At 26.9% G+C, this 26,275-nt stretch overlaps 3 protein-coding genes across 7 annotated transcripts; 1 reads left to right on the top strand and 2 right to left on the bottom strand.

The window, feature by feature from the left end:
- LOC107167670 (ATPase family AAA domain-containing protein 2-like) lies at window positions 1-12,812 on the bottom strand. Of its 4 annotated transcripts, XM_015516825.2 has the most exons (20): window positions 12,502-12,811; window positions 12,164-12,391; window positions 10,918-11,001; window positions 10,743-10,816; window positions 10,562-10,681; window positions 10,150-10,482; window positions 9,841-10,074; window positions 5,162-5,670; window positions 4,482-4,730; window positions 4,205-4,417; window positions 3,826-4,007; window positions 3,548-3,719; window positions 3,169-3,354; window positions 2,801-3,081; window positions 1,896-2,293; window positions 1,324-1,421; window positions 1,159-1,222; window positions 898-996; window positions 613-812; window positions 1-334 (listed from the first exon to the last, which is right to left on the bottom strand). In XM_015516825.2, exons 3-20 carry the CDS (start codon window positions 10,992-10,994, stop codon window positions 266-268), a joined length of 3,558 nt encoding a protein of 1,185 aa, XP_015372311.1. In that variant the 5' UTR covers window positions 10,995-11,001; window positions 12,164-12,391; window positions 12,502-12,811; the 3' UTR covers window positions 1-265. The 4 variants fall into 4 exon arrangements, with proteins under 4 accessions (XP_015372311.1, XP_015372314.1, XP_089081240.1 ...); XM_015516828.2 differs by having other exon boundaries at window positions 898-993; window positions 12,164-12,812; XM_089225114.1 differs by having other exon boundaries at window positions 12,164-12,811.
- Window positions 12,813-12,919: 107 nt separating this feature from the next.
- On the top strand, window positions 12,920-18,602 carry Rexo5 (RNA exonuclease 5). Of its 2 annotated transcripts, XM_089225116.1 has the most exons (9): window positions 12,920-13,178; window positions 13,281-13,547; window positions 14,770-14,912; window positions 14,976-15,157; window positions 15,269-15,570; window positions 15,837-16,031; window positions 16,105-16,294; window positions 16,360-16,506; window positions 18,166-18,602. In XM_089225116.1, the coding sequence occupies exons 2-9, from the start codon at window positions 13,374-13,376 to the stop codon at window positions 18,504-18,506; spliced, it is 1,674 nt and encodes a 557-aa protein (XP_089081242.1). In that variant the 5' UTR covers window positions 12,920-13,178; window positions 13,281-13,373; the 3' UTR covers window positions 18,507-18,602. The 2 variants fall into 2 exon arrangements, with proteins under 2 accessions (XP_089081242.1, XP_089081241.1); XM_089225115.1 differs by having other exon boundaries at window positions 12,920-13,547.
- Window positions 18,603-19,102: 500 nt separating this feature from the next.
- LOC107167671 (lon protease homolog 2, peroxisomal-like) lies at window positions 19,103-25,108 on the bottom strand. Its single transcript, XM_015516829.2, has 16 exons — window positions 24,672-25,108; window positions 22,867-22,951; window positions 22,606-22,786; window positions 22,426-22,529; window positions 22,195-22,351; window positions 21,975-22,116; window positions 21,697-21,874; window positions 21,451-21,632; window positions 21,212-21,359; window positions 20,929-21,132; window positions 20,751-20,859; window positions 20,533-20,684; window positions 20,241-20,471; window positions 19,977-20,159; window positions 19,803-19,913; window positions 19,103-19,690 (listed from the first exon to the last, which is right to left on the bottom strand). The coding sequence occupies exons 1-16, from the start codon at window positions 24,761-24,763 to the stop codon at window positions 19,571-19,573; spliced, it is 2,379 nt and encodes a 792-aa protein (XP_015372315.2). The 5' UTR covers window positions 24,764-25,108; the 3' UTR covers window positions 19,103-19,570.
- Window positions 25,109-26,275: the final 1,167 nt, after the last annotated feature.

Raw genomic sequence — 26,275 nt, 5'->3', positions numbered from 1 at the left:
TTAATTTTACGGTTAGTTTATTCAAAATTATAACATGCCTAAGATTAAAACAACATATTAGTTACAAGTTTTAAATATTTTATGGAAACATGAAATTTTATATTTCGGTAAAAAAAATCAGATAAATTATAAAACAAAATGGCAGTAAAAACTGGTTCAATATCATAAAAAAAAAAAAATGAATACAGTTTAAATATATACTTAATTTACCATGTTAAACTAAAAATGTCTTTGGCAGTTTGATACACTAAGATGCAAAACATATTTATACATTTTTTTCTTCAAGTTCTTTAATATATTGAATTTTAAATTCTTCAAATTCTGCCTTTAACTCCTATAAAAATAAATCTAAATGATTATCCAATAAATGAAACAAAAATGTATACTTAAAATAAATTATCTTAGCACTCTTAAGGCTAAGATATAGATTGTATTTTAAAAACAAGTTAAATATTTAATTGCAATAATGTTAATATAATATAATACACTACATTAGAGTGTTGTAATCGTAATAATAACACAAAACTAGTTATATCTGGGCAATTTTACAATTTTTACTTTAATAATCCATAATTGTATACTTTAAAAATATAATTCTTAATTTATTATTACCGTTACTAAGGTGGATCGATCCCATATTTGTAAATACTGACTAATTTTATTATCAAGGGTAGAAAACAAATCAATAATTCCATCATCAACATTATCAACATCTATTTCATTCCAAAATGACATTACATCTTTGCATATGAATGTGCGAAACAAGGTTTTATCAATTTTAAGTTCTTGTTTGGGAACGACTGGTGACAACTCTAAACATAAATAATTATAATTAAACGAAAGAATAATTAATATTTTTTACATAAATAATTTGTTTGAATTACAAATATTACTAACCCAACTGATTACTTTCATTAGGTGTAGGACTAGGCGAAGTTGAACGGTCCACCCACACCATAGAATGGTTGCTATCATTACTACTTTCATCAGCTACTACTAAAAATATTAAAAGAATTAATTGCTTGATAAAAGATAAATAAAAAACAAGTGTTTACCATTATGCTAAAAGTAGCTAATAAAATGATTTAATTAAAAAAATTATTAATCTTTTATGCAGTTTAATTAATGGAATACACATATTAAGTTTTTAGTACTTACGACTTTCAATTCCATTAATCGTGTGATTACTAGGATTCTCATTGACTGTATTGTCATCATGTTCCTGAATCAATAGGAGTAAAACATTAGAATGTGATAAAGGTTATACAATATTTACAAAAAGTCAATAACTAAGCATTAATAAAATTAGTAAAAATTATATACTTTTAAATTTTTTGAGTATTTTTTCTTTTTAGGGGTTAAACCTTTTTGCCACATTTTACGACGTTTTTTCTTCTTGCCATTATTATCATCATTATGATCTGAAAAAATTAATTTTTACTAGCTAATTGCATAAAAACGGACAAAATCAAATACATAAACATATGGCGTTTCTGGTGATAATAGTCTTGTATTTAAGGATACAATTATATTACTATAATAACATTGTGTGTGTATTATAATCTTTGTAAATAGTATTTAATAAGCTATCAATTAAAAAAAAATTAATTTTATTCTTCTTGGAAGTAAACAAAGAATCAATTTGTAAATAAATTTTGGTTTCAATAGCTTACAAATTTTATCAAAGCAACAAAACAGTAGAATTTATTGCAGTTAAAAATGTAAAGTACATTGCATAGAAGTTTTTACAAATCAAATTTCATAAAATGTATACAACTGTGTACAGGACAATCAGTGTTTATTATGTTTTAAAGGAATCAATTATTCATAGTAAAATAAAATGCTTTATTACTGATCCCAGTACCTAAAATAAATCAATTTGAAATAGTTATTACCATCTTTATCAACTGTTTGATCTTTCTTAATTGTGTGTACAAAATCAGGAACACAAGTTTGTTCAATCTCAGTAGCATTACGTTTTTTGCGCTTATCTCTGATATCCCGACAAGTGTCTTCAAAATCGGAGTCCATTTCTGCTTTGATAAAAGCATATGCCTTATCTCTTAAAGAACAAGCTCTATGTCTAATATGTTTATCTTCAGCACTTTTATCTGGGTTGTACTCCAATGCGTTTCTTACAATAAGATCAATATCATCTAAAAAGTCTCTGGCACAAATGTAGCTATGTTTATCAATTTTACTCATAAGAGTTTCTAAATCCATAGGTTCTTTGATGATATCTAAATAATCAGGTACTTCTTCTATATCAACTGGCTTTGTAAACATAAAAAATCTGCAAAACCAATTATAAACACATTAATTTGTATAATTTAATATCCAGAAATTTGTTGGTACAAATTGCTATACTTAAAATTATACCGCGCAACAGTAATAAACTATATAAATGATACAGTGCAAAAACACCGATAAGGGTGAACTAATTTCATGTGTGTTTAAAATATGTATGACATTAAAACACTAACCAATAACACCAACCTAACCAAAATATGGGTATCTATGGATTTACAACTATTATAAAGTCATCATACACATTTAAGAGTATTAATTAGTTTATAAAAATATATAGTTTTTGAAATGTTATAGTTAATTGTTTTGTAGCAATTTTAAAACGAGATTAAAATACTGCATTATGAATATTACATTTTTATGTCAAAGTTTGGGAAATATTTATATAGTAAGTAAACTTGTCTGCCTTTAAAATTTTAATATTTAATAATTTATTTTTGTTATTTGTAATATTTATAATATTAAAGAGAACTTTCTCAAAAAAAAAACTTACTGTTTATTCCGAGCAAGTTTGGCACAGATATCTCGTAAAAATATTCTAAGTTCTCTTAATGTGTTTTCTTCTTGACAAATAATATTTTTTAATTCGGATTCACTTAGTTTTGGTGGACTAGGTAAAGGAGCAATAGGTAATTCTTCTAATGGTTGTTCATTGATTATTATAGGTGGTGTAAGAGCTTTATCAAGTAACAGAGTGAATAATGATTGAACAGCAATTTCTGATGGATTGGGAATAGTGTATTTTCGTTTTTCACCAAAAAATATGGCTGATATCTATAAAAAATAAAAATAAAAAATTACTATGTATTATAAATGAAGAAATGTAATATAGAAGTTTTTACTAATGCATAACATTTTTACTTCTTTAGGCAAATCCTTGAAATCATAAAGTGATGTTGCAAATATGAACACAGGAAGGGTAATATCTAACGATTCCAATAATTCTAAGAACAGCTTTTGTAATGAAAATGTTAAGCTGGTCCAAAATTCACCAATATTTGGAATAAATAAAATTGCAGGAAGGTGTTTAGGAAGCTCTTTAAAAATCTGAAACAAAATAAGTCAATATTCAGTAAGCAACTAAAGCACTCTATAAATGAATAAAATTAATAATATAAGGGAACATATAATATGTATTTAATTATTATTCAAAAAAATATGGTTATTATCATTATTGAATAATATGCATTACATTTCTGAAAAGTTAGTTTATAACTGAGTAATTATATAATAGTATTACTTGTACAATAGCTTCCTCGGGAGAGAATGTTGAATTGCTATGTAATGTTGAACAGCTTAATGTATGTCTATAACAATTTTCAAAATGCTGTAGAAATGCTGGAACAACCAAAACGTTTTTTGAATCCGATAAGCTGTGAACCAGAAGGCGAGGAGCTTTTGCTACTCTCAGTCTAATATGCAAATTATAAAATAAAATTACATTATAATATATAAAAGTATAATAAAATAATACCCTTTACTTTGAAAAATATAATATATAATATTAATATACATTACCTTTGATTTGATTGTGAATTGAGTTCTGGAAATATTTTACTAATATAGGATATAAAATCCTCCAGTACACTTTTATATAATGGACGGTAAATACTTGGTAATTTTTTAGGATTGAGCACAATGTTTCGTTCAGTAGTTGGCACAATTTTACTCATAGCTTTTTCAAAATCTTCAAGTTTTACCTAAAATAAATGTTGAATTAGAATATTTTATAATTTAGATTCTTAGTTAAATTGATTAAAGTCTAAAAATGGCTTATTTCTTTGGAGAGCAATACAGTAATAATTAATTCAAAATCATTTATGATGTGCCTTTTTTAAAATATAAAATTGGATTATTATTATAAATAAAAATTAAGATTTAATGAAATAAACAATACCAGAATTTTTTCTAAATCTAAGAGAAGCCTTTTGGATGTCTTATAAATTTGTGGATATGTACGATTTAATGCCTGCAATACTGATTCAGAACACAGAGAATTCAAATCAGCACCTGTATAACCAACAGTCTCTTCAGCAAGTTTTACTAATGTTTCATTTTCAGGATGATTTTTCCATTTGCTAGTTACAATACGTAATATTTGTAATCTGTCCTGTTACAAAAAAAATTGAATTGTAGGAGCTAAGGTATAATTTAATATAATAATTTAATATTACTTTGTCGGTTGGAAGAGGAAAGTAAAGCTCTTTATCAAAACGTCCAGGTCTTCTGAGTGCGGGATCAATAGAGTCTATACGATTAGTGGCACCAATAACAATGACATCTCCACGGTTTTCTAATCCATCCATCATAGCCAACATAGTCGTAACAATACTATTATGCACTTGATCTTGTTTTCCTGAACGAACAGGTACTAAACCATCAAGTTCATCAAAGAATATAATAGAAGGTTTCATTTCTTTTGCCTGAATATATAAAAATAATAAATAAATAATAACAATTTATCATATTTATAGTTTCTAGATAATGTTATTGCAAAATATAACGATTAAAAATATGGATAAAATTTAGGTAAACTGAAATATTTTCAAGATTATTTTCTGTATAATACATAGGAACATAGAATTCAAAAACCCTGCATTTTACTTGTGTATAAATTATTCATAAAATTGTGTAAACTAGTCAAATTTATTTTTATAATTTTTTATATTTCATCATAATAATTAATATAATTTAATACTAGTATCAGATTAAGAAAAATATAAAATATATTATATATAAAATTGGATAATTTTTAAAATCAATACCCAACCATAACTTATATTGATTATTTTTAAGTTGCTTTAACTAATTGTTTTTAAAAAAACATTGTAATTTAAAACTTTGTACAATTTACCTTATCAAAAAGTAGTCTAAGTTGTCTTTCTGATTCTCCAACCCACTTACATAATACATCAGCACTTTTACGCACAAAAAATGATACTTTTTGTCCACCTTTACTACATTCATTAGCTAATGCTCTAGCAAGTAATGTTTTGCCTGTTCCAGGTGGTCCATGAAAAATCACTCCTTTTGCTGGATGTTGTTCAAACATTTCAAAAACATTTCTATAAATCATAGGGAAAACAACCATTTCTCGAAGACAGTCAATATGTTCTTGTAAACCACCAATATTATGAAAACCAATACCACTATCTACTACAATTGGTTTGATGTCTTCTAGAGAAGTTTTATTTTTATTTTTGTCATCTCTTATATGACCTTTGGGTTTTTTAATAACTTGAGTTTGGTTGACAGATGTTTCTAAATCATTATCAGATATGCCAGAGGAACTTGAATCAGACGAAGATGAAGACCGACGTTTTCTCGGACCATTCACCATTTTTGAAGGAGTTTTTATAGCCCCTATAAATAAATAAAAGGAATAATATGTAAAACCAAATAAATTATAAAATTGTAATTACAAATAATATGTTTATCAATACAAGTATGAGAAAAAAACACTTAATAAGCAGTCACAGATGATTAGTTGTAGAATTATAAGCTGCAAAATTAATTTGATTCTAACAATCAGCCACATTGTTTTAATATTAACAATAAATAATAACAATGATAACATCTTCAGAAAAATATGCGTAGATCCAAATATTGTAATGTTACATGTTTACATTTTATAACAATTGAACAAAAAAATACTATTTTTAATTTACAATAAAGATTTATAAATACATTATATACATTACTTTTATCAATATTTTTATCTATTGAGATACACCTAAATTTCAATTACATCAAGCTATTCAATTATATTTTTGCATCAGGATAATTTCTATGAAATCAAGCAACTATTGTTATTTTTATAAAAATATAAATACCATAATATAACTAGAATAATATTCGAAGTAATAATTGTTTTATAAGTAATAAGTATACACTATTATACCGTCACTAAGAAACCACAGACAAAAATCTTTCAAATACAATCACACATACAGGATGTTAATATTATCATAAACATAAATATCAAGTTGAATATTCAATCAAAGATTGAAAAGTTAAAAAGAAAATTATAAAATTACTTATACAAAATGAGTAAGTAGCTTTATAGTACACATTTAATACATCATTACTCAATAAATCATTGAAATGATTATGTTAAATTTTAATTATATTGCTAATGATTGATTTTTCTATAAGTCATATTATAGGCCCGACAATTTTTCAAAAACAAATTGCATATTATATTATATAATATTATAATAGGTATAAGCTTTTATTAATTTATAAGTCAATACTAATATACCATAAAATGGTTTCATCATAATATATTGTATACTGTAAATAATAATATATGATAAAAAGTTTCAAAGCCAAAAGAATATTTAGTATTGTTTTAACTAGGTTAGAATTCACAAATTTTGGTAAAAACTAAGGACTTTTGACACTTACAAAAAACTAGTGAATGTGTTTTGAATAATTTTTTAGGTATAACAACAATTTTATCTTACTACAAAAATAAAATAACCAACAATTTGGTACTTATTGGTTATTATGACTTCTTGACCAAATAACTATTCAATAACAAATATATTGAGTGGTAGTTTTATTAGGATTGGTCTGAAATTTCATTTAGATAAGTAACATGATGTTTTATTTTGAATGGGGCATACTTGATGCCATTTGTTAACGCACTTGGTAACATCACTGTCTTTTAGGTACTTTTTATATTGTTGATACTTTTTGTAGGGTAGTGTAGTTTGGTAAACGTGTTTGCATTAGCTCTACAATGCAAATCTGGGGTTTACCATTGAACAAAATGACGTGACTTTTTCAAGAATATGGTGTTATGCATAAAAGAGATTATATCGGTCTGGTCACAAAGCTAAATTGTATTGTGGGACACAAATATTTTAGAAATGTAATATTAAATCGTAAAAAAGAAAGTATACATACATGATGACACAGTTAAATATGTCTGGCGATACTACCGCGGATTGGAATAGTTTAATAGTTATATGTGGGATTTATGTATTTAAGTCTGAGAACTAGTGTTGAGAAAATTGGTAGCCCTGACAAAATAGTAGAAATTGACGAGTCTTTGTACAAGATGTAAAAATAATTCTGGTAGTTTTATCTCAAAAATGAATTTCTGAAGGTATTTGTTGGGAAATGACTGAATGTTTTTTAGTTGAAGCTGAAGATAGAATTCGTCTACATATATACCAACAATAGTAGATGAAATAAAACAGGATACAACTATTTATTTTGATTGTTGGTGTAGTTATAAAATAGATGAACTACAGAATGCTAAAATTAACCAATTAACTGTTAACTACATTTACAATGTTACAATGTTATCGATCCTTAAACTGTTGCTCACACACAGAATGTCAAAAGGTTTGGGGATCCTCTAATCGGTGCAATAAAAAACAAAGAGGTATGGCTCATCAACATCTTAACAGTTATTTGATTGAACTCATGTGACACAATAATCCATTTATAGGCATTTTAAATTGCATTCAACCATTGAAACAATATTTTATATAAATTTTAAAGAAGACCATACTAAAAGGCCGTAACCTAATTATTATACATAAATAAAAATGTGTGATCAACAAGTTCTATGCATATTTGTCTTAAATTAGTATATAATGGTAAAAAATCAATCATCAAGTGAACGGCTAGAAAAAATCTACTCAGAATCAGAGTATACTAATATAAGATAAAAGCATGCATAAAAAATGGGCAGATGATATAAACAACAGTACTGGCTGCAGGTATCAGGGAAACATGCACAAACTTGTCATATTTTTATACACCATCTGATGCATTTTTATTCTAAATAATTAGAATATAGAATACATTTATTTGGTGATTTTTAATGAAGTTTATTATTAATTGTACATAGATTAAAATATAAGCTGTCTAGCAAAAGAATCTGAATACACCGATTTTACATATCCTCGTTTTCATGATACAGAGGCTGTCACAGTGCCAGGTAAAGGGGGAGAGCATAGTGGCAATTGCTCCTGGCCGCAATTTCTTAGTGGTGAAAATGAAAGTTTTGAAGTATTCTAATGTATTTTAATTTTTAGGGAAAATTATCATTCATTGAAAATGTGTATAACAAATAACAGAAATATTGTATAGCCCTCAAACTGATGCATTTTAAACACTATCTATGCACAGTTTGCTTGAAACAATAAGAGGACCCGAATTTGTGTCTCAGTCTTACAAACGAGTAACATACTAAATTTACGCTTGACAGTTCACGTCTGGTTCCGTTAACTTAAAAATGAGTAAGTGAATAGAACTATTATGTATAGTATTATGAAACTTGATGGTAAGGACATTATCTGTATTTTGTTAAAACTTTTTTTATGATATTTCAGTTGTTAAACTAGTTATGAGTGCTTTTGTTTTACAATTTTGAATTTATTATACATGCATAAATCACTTAAAAACTAAATTATTGTAAAAAAAACTTCTAACAAAATACGGATAATGTTCTTACCATCACGTTTTATAGTAGGTCTATTCACTAACTAATTTTTAAGCTAATGGAACCAGACGTAAATTGTCAAGTGTTAATCTGCTATGTTGCACATTTTTAAGAGTGGGACAATAAATGCAGATGTGGCATCTTCTTAAAAAAATCAAAGATAAACGATTCATTTTTTAATTTGGAAATAGCTTTAAAACTTTTTGTATCCATACCATGCTCAAACGTTATCGGAAAGAATTATTCCCGGTTTTAAAAAGAGTGAAGAACTACCAAAGAACATCGTTATCTAATAAAAAGATGTCATTGTTGATTCAAATGTATATTGAGAATTGTCCTAAAAATTAAGAATTTGAATGATTTTATTAAAGAATTTGCTGAAAGCTAGAAAAAGTTGTAAATTTTAACTTGTGTTAAATGTTTATCTTAGTACTAATAATTCTATGATATTAAAACTACCGATTTCATGATATGCTTATAAATATATAAATTAAACAATTATAATGCTGTTGTTATGTATGTTATTTTTTTAAGATGGATACGGCTTTGCTAAGGGCTGCATATTTTTAAAATCTGTTCTCAGGCGGCATATTTGTTAACTCGGCACTGGCCTGTCATGGAGAACGGTTCTATTAATGCAGGGTGTATGTGGTGTGTCACATGGGAATGTGTAAATGAACTGATTTTTGTTGAGCCGCAGTGTGTTCATTTGCAAGACAAAACATGTTCAGACAATAAAGTACATTAGGATGTATGACGTTATGATATAAATTAGATAGCATTTAATTGATTAAATAAGTAATAAATATTAATAATATTTTGTAGAATAGAATAAATTAAATAAAAAATAAACTAATTATTACCATGTTAAATAAATCAATCAATAAATGATGAAAAAAGATTAATAAATTTGTTTTAGTAGTTAGTAATGAATTAATGATTATTAAAGAAGATAACTGAATAGGTATTAGGTGCATAGTAAAAATTCTACCATAAGAAAACAATTTAGTTCAAAATTGTTTTGACTACTCACTAACAAAATAAATATAAAAGGTACCTATTATAAAACTTACTTGTATTTTTTTCTGAATGTATTTGAAATCTTTGGACCATAGGTTTGACCTTACGCAAACTGTATCTATAATACCTGGGTCGATTGGATTGCCTCATGCTACATTGTTTTAGTCTTATAGTTCTCCTTTTTTTTTTTCCATTCAACTTCTTAATGGATGTTAAATAATCTTCAATATTTAAATTATTCAACTCTTCAGAACTCATGGATTCATCGCTACTTTGTTCTGTAGCAGCTATAAAATTGAATTTAATAGATTACATTATTATATTTCAATCATTTAATAGTAATAAGTAATAACTATACTAACTATTAGGTTTAGCTTGATTTTTATTTCGTGTGCGTTTTATACGAGTATACAGATCAACATTATCAACATTTTGGTCATTAGATTTGTCACTAGCTTCAGCTACAGCTCTTCTTGTTCTTGGACGACTATCATTATTTTCAGAAGTAACAGAAACATGTTTACTTTCTTGATTAATACTTTGTGTTGAGTTATGATTGGTTTCTTCTTCTTCATTTTCTTGGTTATCAGCATCAGCTTCAGCATCAGCATTAGCATCTTCATCTTCTTCATCATCCTCTTCATCATCATCTACTACTTGTTTCAATCTATAATTTCTGGTAATTCTACGTTCAACTAAATAAATATAATATTTAGAAGGTATACTCGCGCATTGTGGTTAACAAAAGTTATGAAAAAAAAAAATTAAGTTTACCATCTCCTTCTTCATTAACCATATTTGGGTAACCTTTAAGAGCTTGAGAACCAACAATCCAAGTATCACTATAATTTTCATATTTTAACTTCCGTTTCCTGGTACTTCTTCTAGTTCCTTCTATGTTCAAAAAATAAAATAACATTATTAAGTTTGTAACATTAAAATAAACTAATGTTACCAATGTTATTCGAATCATCTCTCTCATGGCGATCACTACTTCCACGTGTATGATGCATAGATGAAAATTTAGACCTTAAAATTAAAATTATTACATTTATATTCACAAATATAACTCAGTTATATTATATATTTATAAGGATTGATAATACAATAATCAATAAAGTATATTTTACCTTGTGTGAACAACCGGTGTGAAAATTTGATCATCCGATTGATCAGATTGACTTGTAAATCTACTTCGATTTCTCATTATGTATCTATAAAAATATGACACAAAAGTATTTAATTAAATTATTTTTATTACAGTATATATATATGACATATATAGTCAAGCACTGATTTTCTAAAATATTATTGCATTACATAGTTTAAAATGATTTCATTGTAACAGTTTTTATATTAGGTGTTCCAACTTTTGAATTATTGTATCTTGGTAACTATTAAATTTTGTAGAGTTGTGATTTTATCTATGCAAATAGAATCAAATTTGGAACAATCAGCTTTTTAATTTGCATAAATATGCATCTAATAAATTATGAAAGATTTTATGGAGATCTAATAAACCTAATAGAATTGTATAGCTGATACAACATTATGTTTATATTTTATAGTTTTATTTAGTTATATTAAAGCCAATTAAATAATGAAATATACAAACAACATAACAACTTCATATAAAAATAAAAATAAATTTTAACAGTTGTGAAATAACGGTTAGTGAATTAAGTTTGCTCTATGTACACATGATGATGTTATGCTAAAATCAAAACAATAGAAAACGTCTTCTAGACAAACAAAAAAAGCAGCAGGTTGTTGGTGGAGTGTAAAGAATAAAAAAATCACTGTACTACTGTACAACCGTTGGACGAACGAGAGGTCGTTAATAACATCAATCAACCGTTCTGTAACCATAAAATAACACCTACCAAAGCTGTCACGCGAAGAAATGTCACGATTCACGGTTTGATAGCAAATAGCAATGCACATTGCAATTTGCAAGTAGAAGTGATCAATTGAAAATGCGTGCACTATCTACAATCACTACGTAGATACGACGACCACTGTGCCGAGTGCATTTCACTAGGTAACTACCTTGTTGATAACAACAACCCGTAAAAAACTATAAATCGAAGTAAAAAAATATCCCCGTGTGAAAAACGCGTCGCAAATAGTTCGGATAAGGTAAAAATGTGACTAAAATTATCTTAATTAATAATAACAAACCAAAGTGGTTTTATCGGAGAAATTCCGCCAATTTGCTATTGTGTTCGGCGCGCTACTCGCGCGCACGCACTCTACCTGATAATAATAATAATAATAATAATAACGACGAAAAGTCATGGTCTAGTGAGTAGTGATCTACATGGGCAACATGCGTTGGTGGGTGATGGGTACGACAAAAACCATTTCAAAACTCACTAGTCGTTCGACGGTGTACCGTCAGCCGTTTGGGGGGATGAGGGAGAACAGTAACCAACGTCGCCCGGACAAATGGGAGTCTGTTCGCAGAAGCGTTAAGTTGGACTGGGATTTCTACGTCAGGCGTATGCGGACTGGACGCTGTTGAACGGCAACGTCAACGGTTGCATGCTGAAGGTGTAGTCTTCGGAGGAGAAATTTTGTGGTCTTGGGACGCGGCACGACGAGCTAGAACGCGAGTGGTGTGAATACTCGTCACTTAAGAGTTAAGACTCAAAACAATCAAAACTGAAATGAATCGAGTTCCGAATGTAACAACCAATAGTTGTAGTCAGTACCAGCAAGTAACAACAAGAACCACGAGAGCGAGCCGTAGAAGGGACAAGTGAAACGGCTCGATAGTTTGATAGCCAGCCGCACTGTGGCCTAGTATTTAAGTCTGAGTTCTGAGTGATCGAAGTGACGAAGTCTCGAGGAGTCGTCGGCTCGGAATTTGATTTTGACGGCTCAGTGAGTGTGTGAATCGTTAGTCGTGTAAGAGCAAGGGCTGACTGTCGAGTCCTCGAGTGGTCAATAACGAGCTAGCCTGGAAGGTTAAAACTTGAAATACGACTGGAACTTTGGATAGTAGATACTAGATAACTGAAAACTAGAAAAGTAGAAAGTAGAAATTATTTCTAATAGAAAACAACAATGATATTATTACTGATACAATAACGATTAGTCGTCAAACAAAACACTGAAAACAGCTGTCTTGCCGAGAAGTAATTTTTTAAGACCTTGTCAGTGGTCATACTGCGGCATGATCATTGTTTTTTATCGCAAATCTCACGAGGTCGTTATCAGTTATCACGTATTATCTGTTTACAACAACAATGGTCACGACTCATTACTCTATTACACTAACGAGTAGGTACTGATATTCTGTAAATTTTGATTATTGAGTCACGAACTAACGACTTACGAGCATAGGTTTATCGTTTATCGGTCACAGGACAATATAGAACAATATAGGGTGAGGGTCTCGGCTAAAATATATTATGGGCTATATTAGTCTTATTAAAATCGATTATTTACTTTTCCTGTTTAATTATAAATTATAATTAAACGAACACAGATTATACTTTATCCAGCACGTGGTCTTTATGGTCTTCGCCTTCCTGTGATCACAGGTCACTGCTGCTCAGCGGTTAAGATCGTAGAAATTAACATGGGCAAGCGAAAGTTGACCGATAAGTCGCCGTTGTCGTCGAATGCTCAACCAGTCATCAAATATAAACGTACTAGCGATCAATCTCCACCCACCAATGGTGCAAAAACGCTTACCGAAGAAGAGTATTCAAAATTAAAACTCTATTTAAAAGAGAAAAAAAAAATTCTGAAAGTGAGTACTAAAAAATTAATGTTTTTTTACACACATAATTCATAAATATTAATAATTAGCATCTACTCTGAAAAATTAAAACTTATTTTTTTATTTAAAATAGTGTATTTACAATCTATACATGGTATAATAAGTAAATTTGATGACAAAATAACATTAAATACAGAATAGGAAGACTCCTAGCAGTGCCACCTGACAAGAACTTAGGGTTTTAATGTTTTAGTATTTTCTCCTTAGTTAATTTTTTTTTTTTATTAGGCATTGAGCTAATCTCTAGGCCATTGTCCTTTTAGCCTTCTAGAAATAATTGAGGTAGAGGATATACTTTTAACTATGGGATTTGGATGAGCTCGAAGTTTTGAGTGAAATTTTAAGTATGTGATAGGATTTGGCTAAACAATTATTTATGAATTAATTGTTGTATAGTACCTAATTAGTAATATATACTATACAATATTCAATACATTTTAGAGTTCTATGTGTCAAAATAAATTTATTGTAAATTTAGTAGTAATAACCTAATGTTGATACTTTTACGTTGAATGAATTATTTTCAATACTGCAGCTATATACTCTTAATTTTTAAAAATGCATTCCAAGTTAAACTCAAATACAATGTTCAATTTTATCCTATGTTTTATTAATAAATAAAATACTATTATAATAATTTTCTCTCATTTTCCATAAACTTAGACATACTGTTAAAATTGGGAGGAATGGCAACCCTACCTATATAGTGAATTAGAGTTTTTTTTTATAAATTGGTAACAGATAAAGTTAAATTTGTTGTCTTAACAATTATTCATTACTTAAAAGTCATTTTCTGTAATAGATAACAAAATGTATTAAACTGCATCTAAAATATATCTGCTGCAGTAAAAAGACATTTATACAAGAATATTGTACCTAGTTATTTTGAAATCTCCAATTGTGCTCTCTATGTTCATATTTAATAAAAATTCATATCACATATCTTTGTAAATTAATTACATTGTTTTATAATTGATTTTTGCAAATATTTTTGATAGTTAATATTTTTTTTCTGTTAATATTTCATTTGCAATCATCTTTAAAAGTGGTATTTTGAAACATATTTTTTAATTATTGTAATTGACTCGGTTTAAAGACACAATATGAATGCACTAGTATTGTTATAATACATTTCATCATTAATTTTAACAAAGTTATTTGCATTAATTTAGAATCAACCTTATTTTTTCAGACTTTCCCACGAATATTACTTAATGCCCGTGGACAATTGTCACAGTTAAATGATCAAGGTTTCAGTGAAAGTCCATTATTACCTTCTGACCTAAATGAGTTAATTTTATATTCTATTTATGGTCCTGGAAAATATGTTCCAAAGTAAGTTGTTAAGTTACTGAAAATACTTATTTATTAAAAAAAATATTAACCTAAACGTTTTAGATGGTCAAGTTTAGAAATGCAATGCAATTTAAATCAAACTTGTGTGTTAATAATTGATGGATGTGAAGTAAAAACTAAAGAAGATTTTTTAAATTTTAATAGTTCTCTGCCAATTTTTTCAAAGTATAAATTTTTACCACCTATTGAAGTTGAACTCCCCCCAAGTTGGTGTGCTGATTATGGTAAATGCTATGTTATGTACTTAAAACATTTTGTAAATAAATTATTGGAAAAAAAATTTTTTTCAATTGGAATATACTGTAATAAATAGGATAAAAATTATATTTTAATAGATTTCGACACTACAACTTCAACAAACAATGAATCTACACCAACACAAAAAAAAGATACGGAGAATAAAGAAATTTGCTCTCGAACACGTTTATTGATGTCTTTAAATCAAATGATGGTTCATAATTATCCTTTACCTACCAATAAACGTCAATTTACAATGGATGGTTTCCGTTTTACAAAAAATCATTACTTGCCTGTTACCGATGACAGTCCAATGTATGCAATTGATTGTGAAATGTGTTATACATCGATTGGTAGAAATGAACTTACTAGAGTTTCCATTGTTAATGAACAATTAGAGGTAAGTTATTATTAATAATTAATTATACATACCTTAGTGAAATATAGATTCCTCTAATGAAAAAAGGTCACTGAAAATATATCAATTATAATCGATAATTTTGTTTAAAAATATAAATGTATGTAGGAATTTTGAATTAGTTTTATAAATCTTCATAGTATTTGCCCTAAGATAGATATCAAAAATACCATACCAACCTACTTTTAGGAATCATTCTGTTTTAATAACTTTTTGTTTTTGTATACTATTATATGTTAAAATTCTAGGTAATATATGAGTCTCTGGTGAAACCAGCAAACAAAATTACAAATTATTTAACTGTATATTCTGGAATCACAGCTTCAAAACTTAAAGATGTCAAAACCACTTTAACTGATGTACAAGATGATATAATAAAAATATTATCTCCAGATTCAATTTTGATTGGACAATCATTAAATTGTGACTTGGAAGCATTAAAGGTACAAAAAAATATCTTTGATTTAAATTGTGTTCTACCTAAGAAAACAGTTTTTAATAATATATATTTTGTAGTTATTCCATCCATACATTATAGACACTAGTGTTATTTTCAATTTGAATGGAAATAAAGGGTCTAAAAGTAAACTAAAACTTTTGGCCAAAAATTTTCTGGATATGAATATTCAATGTGGTAACCTTGGACATGATTCTATTGAAGATAGTCGTGCTACAATGTTACTCGTTCAACTAAAACTATGCAAATGTATGTTTCAATGTTAAAATTAATTCTCAACTTCTATTATTATTAATATTGTATTTTATTTATAGCGCTGACTTACGGTGATGCATATTTAATTGGTCAGAAGAGATTAGCTGAATTTGTAAATAAAAAAGTTAAAATAAATGTCAAGCATATAGAAACATTTAAAAAGTTCTTAGCATTATTACAGAGTGTTTCAGAAAGTTCAGCCAAAGGTGATTATTATATTAATATAACTGATAAAAATCATGAAAATATATTATTGGTTTGATATGATTTAAAATTTTAAACATATTTATCTCAAATATAAACACCTAATTCAAAATTTCTTTACCGGGTATTACACATATAATATTTTTAGTATTTAATATTAATCAAAAAGCCATTGTTGATTTTTCTACCAATAAATATCATATCGAATTCACACACCCCATTTTTGGACAGCCATTGTTACATCTTATTGTGAATTTAAATATTTAAAAACAGTAATTTGTTTGTAATTTGTATCACACTTGCCAATTTAAAGTGGCGGGCTTAAATGTGCCAAACATTCTTATACGTTTTTTAAATAACCAGTTATTCATAAAGTATATGGTCTGAATTTGTCAAGCCTATCCATTAACCATGTTTTACTGTTAGACAAATGTATTCAATTCAAATTGCACCCACTTGTAATATCTGCATCTTACAAAAAATTGACCTATCCTCAAACTTTTAGGTAAGAACATTATCTGTGCTCTCTTGTTGGTTTTTTAGAATATTTAAATTATGAATATGCAAGCCTGGGCAAGTTAATGATAATTTTTAACTGAGTTAAGTTAAGTTAATGGAAAACATTTTAAAAAGTTTAAAGTTAATAGTTAACCTAATTCTTTTTTTAACTCAGTTAAGTTAAAAGTTTTATGAACATTTTCAATTAACTTATTAACTTAAGTTATTTTTTTTTGTCTAATATCCATATAAATAAAAAAAATCATAAATATTATTGATCACAGGAAATAGCCAATAGATTTTCTTTACATAGGTATTGAATTTATAAAATTATGTAGTAGGTATGAAAAAAATACAAAATTGAAAATGCCGAAACAAATACAATCCTTTGATTTATTAATACACTAATACAGACAAGTATAATACATATTTTTTTAAATTATTAAATAAAAATAACATGGTATTTAAGAATGTACTCTGAATACTTTTTCAGGAAACTAAAAGTCTAAAACTGTTAGAGAATATAGCCAACTTTATACTTCATTATATTTATTATTTAATTATTTATAAATTAACTTAACTTGAATTTGATTAAAAGTAACTCGTTATTTAATAAGTTTATATCAATTCAAATAAGTTAAGTTAAAAATTAAGTTTATGAAAATTAAATTTTAAAAAGTTAAGTTAAAAGTTAAAATTAACTTAACTTTTAACTTTTTAACGCTTTTATGCCCAGGCTTGTGAATATGTAAGATATTAATACTTGAAAATGTTCATAACTCATTTAAAAATTAAAATTAATAAAAAAAAAAAAAATACTGAAAGAACGCAGATGTTTTTGACTAAAAGTTTGATAATAGTTAAATGGCTAATTCATTCTAATATAAAAACAAACAGTATACTTGGAAGCTAGTGAATACAAATTTGGTATGTTGTACATGTATAAAACAAATAAAACTCGTGTGGATAAAACATCATCTTAACTCTTCTACTAAATAAATATGATCCTTGGACATTTCTATTTTTTTTATTTATCTGTTCTATTTTATTTTATTACCTAAGCTTTGTACAACATGGTCAGTATATAATTCACATTATATGATGATAAATCTATACAAAAAAACTAATTTAGTTATGTTCATATAATTTATAATATTTTACAGGTATAGTTCATCTAAAAAAGAACCTAATGGCAGCATATGATAATATTTGGTCAACATCCAAGTTAAATATTGAAGAACATTCGACCAACAAAGCTGTATTAGAATCTGTGTGTAAATCAATGGAAGACACATCTAATCGGTTTTGTATGGCTCACATGCAACTAAAAAATAAAAATAACTTAGACCTAGTAAATCGGTGGTGCGAAAAGTATTGGGCAGCAATGTCTTCATTTGCACTTTGTGCTGTGCTATTTACTGGCTGTGGTGCTGAAGGCAAGAACTCTGTTTGCTTGTTGAATGTCAAGCAGCCACCTTTGAATCAATTACAAGATAAATTTTGACATAATTATTAACTATGTATTTTATTTGTAAAATATTGTTAGTTTGATATTGTTTCTGCCATAAACTTTGAGAAATTAAAGAAATACTTAATAATATTTTTTTTTTTTTTACTTAGTTAACCTTGCTTATAAGCATAATTACACTTTTTTAATGTTTATAACATAAAAAAAAGTTTATCTTCCAAGTATCTCTATCATTTGTTTTACTGTGCTCCATATTATGAATTAAATAAAAGAGAGTGTTGTCTAAAGTCGTATCTGTATAATGATATATCGATTTTATTTTGAATTTTAGATTACTAATAGTATATGTATCTATACGTATATAATATATATATATTAATATAAATTTATACTATTTGGAATCTTAGTAGAATTAAGGTATTAATGTGTTATTTATATTTTTCCAAGATGAAATCCCTCCCCAACTTGCTACTGACTATATATCCTAATATCAGTGATACTAAAGTAATCTTAAGTAAGATTTTAATTTATTTTAATGATTCAAATTGTGTCTGATGGTATGAATATGACAAATGCTTTCTGAAGTATAAAAGGTTACTGGTTAGTAACATAATAACATAAAAGTCCAAAAATTAAAATTATTTGTTTTATTTAAACTTTAAACATAGATAATAAAAACCTGATGCTCGTTATAAAATCGTCCATAAATTGTATTAATTAAGTAATTTATTGATAAACTTACATTTATAATATTTAAATGTATCACATTAGTGGCTTAAAATAACTAGGGGATGTATGGGTCATATTTGCAATCTCTGAAAAATTCAAAGGTAGCAAAGGTGTTGTATCGCAACCTCAGAAATTTTTAAAATTATAAGTAGCTGCTTAAATTTTAGAATGTATTTATATTAATTCATATTGAAAATAAAATATTATGTTATTATTTTTAGGAAAATAATATGAAAATTGCTAAAAAAAAATTTGTCGTATGAAGTTAGAAGTCTCCCAAAGACCCCCAAAATTTCGCCCAACTTATGCCACTATAATACAGAGTATTTAATTAAATACTTAAAATAATTGATAGTTTGTTAATGCTAGAACTAAAGTTTACATATTTCCATTGTTGAAAATGATGGGTTTTGCAGTATTGCCAATCCTCCAGGAATAACAATATCCAATACTTCCTCTAAATGTTTCACTAGGATAATATTTAAATCCTCCTAAAACAAATAGTTTTTTGAAATGATTAAAAATTACGAGCAACATCATACATTTACTTCTTAATAAGTAAAAGTACAAATATCAATTAATTTCAATTTTAATTATTCTTACTCTGATATTGTTAGGTATTTTTTTTAAATCTTTCAAATTAAGTTCAGGTATGATGACCGTTTTAATATTTGAATTGTGTGCAGCTAAAATTTTTTCTTTTACTCCACCGACCTTTTAAGGAAAAAAAAATATATTAAAAATTACTAATTAACTACATTATTTAATATGACATACAGGCAAGACATATCCATTCAATGATATTTCTCCAGTCATTGCAATCATTGGTCTTAAAGGTATTTTCCAAAAAAGAGAGATTAATGCACACACAATTGTTATCCCGGCAGATGGCCCATCTTTTGGAATTCCTCCTGTAGGTAAATGAACATGAACACAGAAATCTTGTATGTTAACTTCATTCTAAATAATAAAAACGCAATAAGATAATGGACAAGTGATTTTTTTTTTATGTGTTAACTAAAAAATTAAATAGTAGTTTACTTTTTTTACAAATGCTTGTATCCAATGCTGTGCTATTGACACTGATTCTTTTAGAGTTTGGCCTGCTAGACCAGTTAGGACTAGCTGATTTTTCTCGTTAGTCGAATACAATTTAGTTGCTTCAATAACTTGAACCATCCCACCGACTCGAGACCACGCCATTCCAATAGCAACACCTATTTTGTTACAACTTTCTTCTACTAGTGTATTTTTTACATTGTATAATTCACTCTAAAAAAACATTTATTTAGCTATAAAACTCATTGAGAAATACTTCCCTTAAAGTACTTACATCGAGAATATTCAATAATAATTCTGGTGTGATCACATAGTTTTTTATTGTTTTATCACCATTCTCAACTATATCTACAGCAACGTAATGACAAATAACTTCTAGTTTACGCTGCAATTCTCTTACACCAGATTCATTTGTATATTTTTGAACTAATCAAAATAAAATACTTATTTTATTACATAATACTGTAGATAATAATAAATTATAATTCATACTTATATCTTTTATTGTATTTTTGCAAATAGTTATCTGCAACTCATTCATATTATGATCTTTAAGTATCTTGGGAATCAAATAAGTTTCTGCAATTTGCATTTTTTCTTCCTATACAATTAAGTAAATTACTTAATATTTATATGATATTAACTATTTTTGTTCATTAAAATAAAATACTTGTGTGTATCCTTCCAAATAAATTATTTCCATTCGATCACGCAATGTCTGAGGTATATTAGCAGCACTATTAGCTGTTGATATAAACATTACTTGACTGACATCAAATGGCAAGTTAATATATGAATCGACAAATGAACTATTTTGTTCTGGATCTAAAACTTCTAATAATGCTGCAGCAGGATCACCACTTACACCTCTGTACTAAAAATAAACAAGAAATGTATATACATAAAAATATGTTGAATTATAATTTAACAATAAATAATTATAATTAATTTACCATCTTATCAATTTCATCCAATAAAATTAAAGGATTGTTGGTTTTTGCTTGTTGAATTGCTTGAATTATACATCCAGGCATAGCTCCGATATATGTTCTTCTGTGTCCTTTAATATCTGAATAGTGGTTTATCCCACCTAATGATATTCTAAAATTAAATTAATTAGTTTGTTTTTTGATTATAATGCAATGAAATAATTATGTGAATCAGTTTTTAAAAACAAGTTAATTAATTAAACCTTTTAAAAGTTCGATTTAACGAACTGGAAATAGCTTTAGCGATAGATGTCTTGCCAACACCAGGTGGCCCAATAAAACAAAGTATAGGTCCTCGACGATCTGGGTTCAATATTTTTACAGCTATGAATTGCAATATTCTATTTTTCACCTTTTCCATGCCATAATGGTTTGATTTCAATACCTTCAAGAATACAAAATAATTAATCTTAATTTTAAAACAGGTGCCTTCTTTAATAAATATTTACATTTTTAGCTTTTTTCAGATCTAAAGTTTCATTTGTACGTTTTTTCCATGGTAAATTTGCAACATAGCTGATATAATTTATAAGTACAGAATAATCAGGATTGCTAGTACTCATTTCATGAAGTCTTTTAAATTCTTCCATAATTGTTTTATGTATTGGTGTTGGCATTCCAGAATCTCTGAATGAAACAAACAATAGCAATAAAATAAATAAATATAAATACATTTTTTTGATATGTATGATATGCATACACATATCATTCATATCATATAACTTACTGAATGGTTGTTTGTAATTGATTTAATTCTTGTGAAATTGGTTTCTTCAGCAGAATACTCCTGTTACCACCAATACCATTAGTAAGTGTAGATGGGATTGGAATTAAACCTGTTTTTTCAGATTTTGTGTATTTGTTGTCATCTAGAATATAATCAACAAATTATAAATGTCTTCCAATTTAAATGTAAAATAAGCTGAAAAATATTCTATATTACATACTAATTGTTGCTCTTTTTAACCAATCTGTAACAAATTTCAATGTATCGTTTAAACTTGTAGCTCTAAGAATTTCATAGGCATCTGCTGGAGTTAAACGTACAAAATTCTTCAAATAAAAATCAACAGTTTGATATAGGGGAGTTTTATTAAATAACATCTGTAAAGTAATATCAGCATTAGTCAATTTAATAAATTAATTGATAGTTTATATATAATTATACTTGATCTTGCCTTTAAGGTATCTCTTGCAAATATGCCTGGTTCTGAATATGTTAAAAAGTCATTCACAACTTTATTAAATTCAGTGTGGAGTTCATTTATTGTCTTTTCGTCGCCTAAATGATGAAATATTTAATTAATGATTTACATAATATATTTGAATCACGTATCAATGTATCAATTTTTAATTACCTTGGAGGGTTTTAAAATTTTCTATCGTAATAACTTTATTAATTTGTAATGGCTCATCAGAAATTTTTTCATCTAATTTAAAACGACATATTCCTTCCGTGACAAAAACAAAATTTTCAGGAATATCTCCAACTTTAATTATGCTAAGAACCCGGCCCACTGTTCCAATTATATTATTAGCCTAAAATGTGTAAATATTATTGATAAATTATCAATAATTGTAATTTGTATTTTATAATATAAATTATTTTTAATTATTACCTTTTCAAAATCTGATTTTGGTATCACACCTATATGTATTGATTTTGAATCATGATTAGTTTGAAGATAATTCAATAAATTAGAGCTGAAAATATAGTTAACATTAATTTATTAAAATATATTTTTATGTTTTAAATTAAATGATTGACAAACTCAATAAACTAATATTTTATATTTCACTAAATTATTTTTAATGAATGAAGTTTATTCAAAGGTTAAATGTATATATAAGGGCTATGCCCAAAATGAGATTACATTTTTTTTACTGTTTCTTTAATAAATAGCAAAACTTCTAAAGAAGTTAAACTCAAGAAAATTTTATAAAAAGCACTATTATTAAGGTTTTATAATGGTGTGATTTTTCAGTTATATTTGTTACTAAAAAATGTCTATGCTAATATTTACATTGGTATAAGTATGTGCATTCCAGGCAGATTTCTAACACAAAACTATGTTAACAATAACATATTTTCCTCTGTCGCCAAGTCTGTACATATTCTAAATATAGTATAGTATACTTAAATACAAGTTGTAAACTATAGGCAATAAGCATATTTTAAGAAAGTGTTTGAAACAGGGTGTCTCGCGAGAATTTATCTATTGCGATACCTCCAGAGATAATAAATATATTATAGGGTAATCTGTTGTTTCTTTTTTACCATACAAGACCATACATTCATTATTTAAAAAAATAAAGATATCTATGTTATAGAGTTAATTTTTCTGAAAATTTTGACCTCTCAATATTTTATTTTCATTAATCTCATGATTTTTAATAATGACTTAGTTAATAGATAAAATGGCAAAAAATTGGTTTTTGACTTTTTGTCCATGCAGAAAGTCTCCTTATACGGCTAATGGGTATATCCTTACAGGGAACCCCTGTATAAACCTAAAGCACTCTTTGATAAACATTTTTATCACATATTTTTATACTATAAGTATCATATTAATCTTCAGTATCGGATTCAGAAGAAATGGCCCAAAAGGCAATGTTCTTATGTTTTTATTCGTAGCTCAGTACCCTTATGGTTCATAGTCACATCAATATTTATTTACAGACTAGCATATCCGTTCTATTATAATAACTAATAAAACACAAATTATATATGAGATACTTTGATTAAAATTATAGGCAATAGCTATATTTGAAAATATTTTGTGCTCAAAGTAATCAGCACTAATTTCTTGTATTACTTAATGATTAATCCAGCCTTGGAAGTTTTTTTTTACTAATTACTTTCTAATTTAATTTTAGTTCTTCTCAAAGTTTTAATGTCATTTGGCACAGATTAATCAAAACATGGATAAAAATGACCCTTGATTAATTTTTAATACATATGGTACCAACTACTTATATATATATACATATATCATAAATTGTATGGTTTGATCATGAACTTATACTAATATTCCTATTACCTCAATAGTTGAGATTTAAAACTGTTTGGCATTAAAAATAATTGTATAAGTAATATTTATCATCAAATGTTTAGCAGCCGTAGGCCCAATCACCAGATATATTGAGCTGGCCCAGTCAGCTCCTGGTATTCTGTATTCTGTATATCTCACATAACTATAAATTCTCAGATTATACATTATATACTTATATATTTTATGATAACACAATAATTGTTCAATACAACAAAAAAAAAGATTGAAGCAAAAATCTTAAAAAATAACCACTAAAATAGTCATTTAATATTGATAAATAAATAATTGTAGAATATCTTAAAAGTAGTAATGTACAATAAGACTAAGTATTGGTTGTTTATTAAATAATGTATGATTTTATGTATTCTTACTATTTTTCAACTGGTAATCGAATTTTCAAAATATAACCAGGAATCAAAACTGGTGTTGTATAAATAATAGGCAATTCATTGGGAATATTCATTTTTGCATTAAGATTAACAAAATAATAGTCTTAATTTTGTTATAGTTCCGAAACGTTATTTGGCAATTGTTAAATCAAAATTAATTATTAAGTATTAAAATGAAATAAATTAACGTCAGAAATTAAAGAGTTATTTCCAAATCACTAAATAACACATGGGCAAATGGATATTAAATAATATTATGTCAGTTACGCCGTGCACTGCGTCAGTAGTGACATATCAAAACAAAATACATAAGACATAACAAACTACAAATAACTACTTGTAATAGTCTGAAAAAAGTTTGAAAATTTATTTATTGAAAACGAACATGCAACATGCACTATGCCATCTGCATGTTGACTGTTTTTTTATCTTTGGCCGAATTCTTATCACGGGCCGAACTACTGTCCCCATCATGAACTAAGATATACTTATTTATATAGATATTATATATCTTAGTTCATGGTTCATGGTCCCCATCATAAGGTGTGTTTTCGCGCTTAACCTGTTTATACTTTTAATCAGATGTGGTTACATGATTTTGGTTATTGACATAGACCTTATACTATATCTAGATATCTCTAATCTTCATGCCTCATGGATATAGAATAATAATTATAGATTTAAAACCACGACCATGGATTAAAACATCAACTGTCATTTGTATTTTTTATTTTTTTAATAAAAATTATCGTTATTCATTACCTTTTAAAAATCTGATTAGTGATTTATAGGTATTACACTATAATATAGTATAATATTATATACCTATTGATTTTGAATATTATGATATCGATTAAAGCTAAAAATATTTAGTTAATATTTGGTTATTACAATGTACACTAAATAAGTAAAGATTTAAAAAAATGTAAATATAAATATTCCTAATTTAAGAATAACTTTTACTCAATCAGTACGTATTATGTATTTTTAAGCTTCTGTGAAATTTAATATTCGTTCTTAAAACTTTTATACAAGGTGTAAGAACTGTAAGAAAGGTGATAGAACTGACATTTGAAACAGTGGAGTAGTTATGATTTTGTTCTGGGGGGGGATATACATATAATTTATTGGTTAAACATAAAGTGGGGGGCTTTGCCCCCCACACCCTCTAACAGTTCTTTTAATTTTTAAACATAAACTATACACAGTTAAATTGATACTTATTTATTACCGCCAGTACACCGTATACAATTTAGTATTTCCCCACCACTCTTGTTTGTTATCGCTCCACCATAAATAAAATAAGCAATAGAAATTTAAAAAAATATATATTATGCATAATATTTATACATTAAAAAAAAAAATTGTAATTCAAAATGAAAACATTTATAACACTATAATTTATAAAATAATAATATCCAATTTTATTGGTTTTTTAGCTGACTATTGTGTCAGTTCTACTGTGTCAATGTGTACATTTTTGTGACAGCTAACATGGTTAATCCATTCAATCGATCCTATTCCTATATAAGATGGATAAATGGATTATATCCGTAATTATAAATTATGACATAATATGGCCAATA

Source organism: Diuraphis noxia, unplaced genomic scaffold, assembly GCF_037042655.1.
Source record: "Diuraphis noxia isolate RWA-SAM2 unplaced genomic scaffold, SU_Dnox_SAM2 contig0004, whole genome shotgun sequence".
Lineage (NCBI taxonomy): Eukaryota > Metazoa > Arthropoda > Insecta > Hemiptera > Aphididae > Diuraphis > Diuraphis noxia.
Note: the sequence above shows the minus strand (reverse complement) of the source record. Positions and strands in the feature narration are given on the sequence as shown.

Coding starts and splice junctions, on each gene's coding strand:
- LOC107167671 (XM_015516829.2), bottom strand. CDS start 24,763: ATGAATATTCCCAATGAATTGCCTATTATTTATACAACACCAGTTTTG. Junction 22,952..24,671: donor CGATTACCAGTTGAAAAATA/GTAAGAATACAT, acceptor CTATATTTTCAG/CTCTAATTTATTGAATTATC. Junction 21,875..21,974: donor CAATTACAAACAACCATTCA/GTAAGTTATATG, acceptor TGTTTCATTCAG/AGATTCTGGAATGCCAACAC.
- LOC107167670 (XM_089225114.1), bottom strand. CDS start 10,994: ATGAGAAATCGAAGTAGATTTACAAGTCAATCTGATCAATCGGATGAT. Junction 10,075..10,149: donor AAATCAAGCTAAACCTAATA/GTTAGTATAGTT, acceptor TCAATTTTATAG/CTGCTACAGAACAAAGTAGC. Junction 4,731..5,161: donor TTAGACTACTTTTTGATAAG/GTAAATTGTACA, acceptor TTATATATTCAG/GCAAAAGAAATGAAACCTTC.
- Rexo5 (XM_089225116.1), top strand. CDS start 13,374: ATGGGCAAGCGAAAGTTGACCGATAAGTCGCCGTTGTCGTCGAATGCT. Junction 16,295..16,359: donor TCAACTAAAACTATGCAAAT/GTATGTTTCAAT, acceptor TTTTATTTATAG/CGCTGACTTACGGTGATGCA. Junction 16,507..18,165: donor TTCAGAAAGTTCAGCCAAAG/GTGATTATTATA, acceptor AATATTTTACAG/GTATAGTTCATCTAAAAAAG.